At 49.6% G+C, this 5,000-nt stretch overlaps 1 protein-coding gene across 8 annotated transcripts in view; it reads right to left on the minus strand.

Annotated features, from left to right (window-relative positions):
• Window positions 1-5,000, minus strand: part of LOC135095310 (uncharacterized) — a 36,995-nt gene that overhangs the window by 6,253 nt on the left and 25,742 nt on the right. For 6 of the 8 annotated variants that reach the window (XM_063996076.1, XM_063996075.1, XM_063996078.1 and 3 more), the window contains one exon: window positions 1-1,330. This exon is cut by the window's left edge and continues 2,525 nt beyond it. The exons of the other annotated variants lie outside the window; for them this stretch is intronic. In XM_063996076.1, coding sequence (XP_063852146.1) covers window positions 1-1,218 — 1,218 coding nt within the window. In that variant the 5' untranslated portion in view covers window positions 1,219-1,330. The remainder of the gene's footprint in view (window positions 1,331-5,000) is intronic. 8 annotated transcript variants of the gene reach the window in all.

Consider the following 5,000-nt stretch of genomic DNA (forward strand, 5'->3'; position numbering starts at 1 on the left):
TTGTGCCAGAGAGGGACATTTTACTCGAATGTTGTGAAGCATTGTTTTTCTGTTAATAGTGTTGAAAGCGTTTTTGGCGTCCACTAATAACACCGCTTCACAATTGTCTTCACTGAACATTTCCCTCATAGCGTGGATGGCGGCTTCCCCTCCTGCCTGCTGTCCTGCACATACTTGCAGGTTCCCCGCTGCCCTCCTTACGTCGTCCTTGACCACCGTCATGACGCATTTACCCACGATGCGTCTTATCACCTCGCCGATGCCAATTGGTCTGCATCCCGGCTTTTTGTCCAGCGGAATTAATCGGCATGCGGTGAGAGCCTCGACGTGGTGACAATTTGTGGTGGCAAGCTTCCTCGCCAGTGCTGCCAGGGCGCCGCATAGGTCGTTAGCGGCGCTGCCACAGAGTGCGCCGCTCAACAGGCGACGCCACCCTCTAGCGTCTAGTCCTGAGGGACCAGCACTGCCATGTGTCTGGAGAGACTTCTTCCAGATCATCTCTCCAGTTATCACCTCGTAGATGACATCATTGGGCTTGCGGAAAGGCCCCTGCATCCTGAGGCCCTCCTCGTCACTGGGGGGAGGATGTTTTTCCTTCAGCAGGTGGATGGTTTCCCTGGTGAGGGGCAACACTCCACCTGACTGCTGTTCATTAAGTGCCCGCAGAGCCCTGGACACCTGTCCTTGCCGCATATTGCCAGCGAAATTACGGGCTTTGTCTTCCTGCCTTTGTTGGTTTCCTGATGGTCTTGGCAGCCTCTTCTGGATGGCTCGGGCTTCCTCCAGGAGCTCATCCAGTTGGTTGTTCTGCCATAGACCCACTCTTCTTGCGACGGCTTTCACGTTTTCCGCCACCTTCGCATTTCTATGTGTCTTTTGAAAGAAGAGTTTTGGCAGTGTGAAGAATAGTTTCATCCCATACGGTGCGAGGGGTGACTCTTGTAAGTAATTGTTGAGGAGGATGACCATCTCTTGTACAATTTTGTTGGTGGCTGCACACTTTGGTGGATCGAACAGATGACATGTCGACCACCCAACTAATTCTGTGTAAGTGTTGTTCACCCAAATGGTTGTTTCTTCTTCTGTTAGTCCTTTCCAGACTAAGTTTCTCCTCCCGTTTGTATGTCTCGCGGCGTACACATTGTGTTGCGGTAGCGATGGGGCGTGTTGTGACGGTGTTGATGGCAGGGCAGCCTCCTCTTCCATCTCTGTCTCCATCGTTCGCTCTTGTTCCTTATCCTGCTGGGATTCCTGGCTGTCCCCTGGCTCCTCCTCCCTCTCAGTGCCCTGGTGATCACGTCCCAGGGGGTTTTGGCATCCATCTCCCTTTCTACAATTTATACACTTTTTGTTTTGTCTCACACATTGACAATTAACACATCTGTGTTTCTCTTTTGTACACTGACAGCATCTTCTTTGTGCATGTGGGTTAGACATTGTATTAATAACATGACATTATTAGAGAGAGAGAGAGAGAGAGAGAGAGAGAGAGAGAGAGAGAGAGAGAGAGAGAGAGAGAGAGAGAGAGAGAGAGAGAGAGAGAGAGAAGTGAAGGAGGGAGGGGAGGGGAAGAGGTAGGAGGGAGGAGGGAGAGAGAAGGGAAGCAGGGGGTAGGAGGGAAGGGGAATAGGGGAAGGGAAAGTGACAACAGAGAGAGAGAGAGAGAGAGAGAGAGAGAGAGAGAGAGAGAGAGAGAGAGAGAGAGAGAGAGAGAGAGAGAGAGAGAGAGGGAGAGAGAGAGAGGGAAGTGAAGGAGGGAAGGAGGGAGGGTAGGGGAAGAGGTAGGAGGGAGGAGGGAGAGAGAAGGGAAGCCGGGGGAGAGGGAGGGGTAGGAGGGAGGGGAAATAGGGGAAGGGAAAGTGACAAAGTGACAACAGAGAGAGAGAGAGAGAGAGAGAGAGAGAGAGAGAGAGAGAGAGAGAGAGAGAGAGAGAGAGAGAGAGAGAGAAGTATGAGGGAGGGGGCCGAGAGAGATAGGGAGAGAGAAGGGAAGGAAGGAGGGAGGGATGGTAGAGGAGAGGTAGGAGGGAGGAGTAGGGGAGGGGGAGTAGGGGAGGGGGAGGCGACAACAGAGAGAGAGAGAGAGAGAGAGAGAGAGAGAGAGAGAGAGAGAGAGAGAGAGAGAGAGAGAGAGAGAGAGAGAGAGAGAGAGAGAGAGAGAGAGAGAGAGAGAGAGAGAGAGAGAGAGAGAGAGAGAGAGAGAGAAGGGAAGGAGGGAGGGAGGGAGGGTAGAGGGAGGAGGAGGAGGGGAATAGGGGAGGGGAAAGTGATAGCAGAGAGAGAGAGAGAGAGAAAGAGATAGAGAGATGAGGGAAGGAGAGAGAGAGAGAGAGAGAGAGAGAGAGAGAGAGAGAGAGAGAGAGAGAGAGAGAGAGAGAGAGAGAGAGAGAGAGAGAGAGAGAGAGAGATGAGGGAGAGAGAGAGAGAGAGAGAGAGAGAGAGAGAGAGAGAGAGAGAGAGAGAGAGAGAGAGAGAGAGAGAGAGAGAGAGAGAGAGAGAGAGAGAGAGAGAGAGAAACATTTATGGTAAATATGGGACTTAGATATGTATTACAGGCACTTTACTCAGTATTCCCTACAATGTTTAGCGGCAGTAGTAGTGGCAACAGCAGTCTTAGGAGTACCGTTACAACAGTTAAAGAGTGATAGTATATTACTACTGAAAATTTAATGAAGATCTGTAATTTTGGGTACTCACGTGGTGTGCATGGCTCCAATAAAATTAAACAGAAAGATTTATACCTAGTATTATAACAAAGATATCAGTCTATAATATATAGTAAGATTTATGTAGAAATATATGGAGTAGGTGGCACCTGTATCCCCGACGGAGAGTGGATGGGCAGCCGCGCGGGCTGCTCGGAGTTTTCCCTACGCGATTTATCACCTGATAACCCTTCCGACCTAGTTCGACCCTTTCAACGGCCGCTCCGTGACGCTCACAACAACCACTGATTTCAGAGTATGATAAATCAATATTTTTCACGTGATTTATACGAGTATTGACACTGATATTACACTGGGCCCACCCTCTCCACTTCACTCATCTCTGTGTCTTTTGTCACAAAATTTCACAAAGTTTTAACCTTAAAAATACACCTTAATCACGGAGCCACACACCCACACGTCTTACCCCTACCAAGCCACCACTACTGCTACTACTACTACTACTACTACTACTACTACTACTACTACTACTACTACTACTACTACTACTACTACTACTACTACTGCTATTACTAATACTACTAGTACTGTTACTACTATCACTGCTATTACTATTAATACTGCTACTACACCTATTACTTTCACATCTACTACTACTAGGACTACTACTACTATTACCAGTACTACTACTTCTACTAGTACTACAACAACAAGAACTACTACTACTACTACTACTACTACATAATAATAATAATAATAATAATAATAATAATAATAATAATAATAATAATACCTCCACCCCATGTTTATTGATGTGTCAATTAGGGGCTCCATTACTTGGAGGTCATTAGCCCCAGCTCCCGCTAATGACTGTGGCATCCAACCATATCTAATACTCTATAATATAAACATTAGTTGTTAACTATAAATTCATTCTACCTCTACTCTATCTACTCTTATGCCACTCTCTACCACTGTAGCCTCGCAGTCGAGGCCTCCTAAGTCTGCAGGTATGGGAGTGGAATGCCTTGTCCCCCTGAGACACAGGAGGGCAGATCTGAGGAGGGAGAATGAGAGACGGCACCTCATCCATGCGACGACATGGCTCCTTGGCTGGTGCTTCTTTTCTGCCATTAGGTCGGCTAGTCTTGAGTAGAAGCACTGAGCCTTGGAGCCCATCCCGCCAGATGTGGTGAAGACCAGAGGTGTGAAGCTGCCCTGGTCAACGTGTTGGATTCTCTCCCCATACGCTCGGATCTTCTCCTGCTCATTCTTGCGGTGGGCGGCCTCCAGGGAGAGTTCGTGGTGACAGGCGGCCATCGGGTCAAAGATCCGTATGTCCATGAATGCTTTCTGTCCCCTTGTCCAGAACCCTCGTGCACTGACGTCGACTCGAGCCTCGTTGGTGGTGTTGGCTGTTCTGTAGCGCAGGTGCTCGCCGTCTAGCGGCAGGAGGGTCGGTTCAGTGGAGACATCGTGGCACACCTCCCTGAGCATGCTGGCGGTCAGATCTCTCACCTCATCGTGCCTGATACATACGAATCCCCCCTTTTTGCACGTCATGGTGTGGTTGACGTCATTGGGGGAGCCACACACACAAGTACTGGGAAGTCCTTCCATCGGCCAGCCGTACCTCAGAGCAATGGCGTCGACAAATTCTTGTTTGTTGAGGCTGAAGCCTTTCGCTCTGATGGGCAGTGACGTTAGCCAGTTAGAGGCTCCCGTTTCCTGTGCAGTGAGGATTTTTCTCACTGTGGTTGCAGGCAAGATGTTTATCAGGTCTTCGAGACAGTTTCGTTGATGTTGTTGCCTATCTCTAGATATAATTCGTCCTTGCTCAGTGACTGCACTTTGGGCTATTTCACCATGTGCGTCCTGAGCAATGATCTTCTCTGTGAGGGACCTGGTGAGCTTTGAGGAGTTGAGGTTCTCCACAGGTCGCCAACTTCTCAGGGGAGGTGATTCCCATCCCGCCCAGTCTTGGTGGAAGTTCGAGCAGCGCCCTTTCCCCATCTCCGATGGTGTGGTATCTCAGTAACGCTGGGAGGAAGGTGTTCCTTATCGAGACCTCCAGTGGTGCAAGGAGAGGGCTGATGCCTGGGATGGTGCGCATGGCGAATCTCCATCGATGCTGCAAGCTGTGGGTGTAGGCGGAGTAGGCTGCATGAGGCTCAGTCCTGGCCATGTCAGACAGGACTTCCACCTCATGTATCCACTCCTTCACCTTTTCTCCTATGTACTCCTTCTTTTGAACTCCTCTGTTCCGATGACAGCACCCAGATGCCGTTGTCCGTCCTTTGTTATTATAACTCCACTGCCACTGAAGCTATCCAC

The sequence above is a fragment of the Scylla paramamosain genome, chromosome 48 (genome assembly GCF_035594125.1).
Source record: "Scylla paramamosain isolate STU-SP2022 chromosome 48, ASM3559412v1, whole genome shotgun sequence".
In the NCBI taxonomy this organism is placed as follows: domain Eukaryota; kingdom Metazoa; phylum Arthropoda; class Malacostraca; order Decapoda; family Portunidae; genus Scylla; species Scylla paramamosain.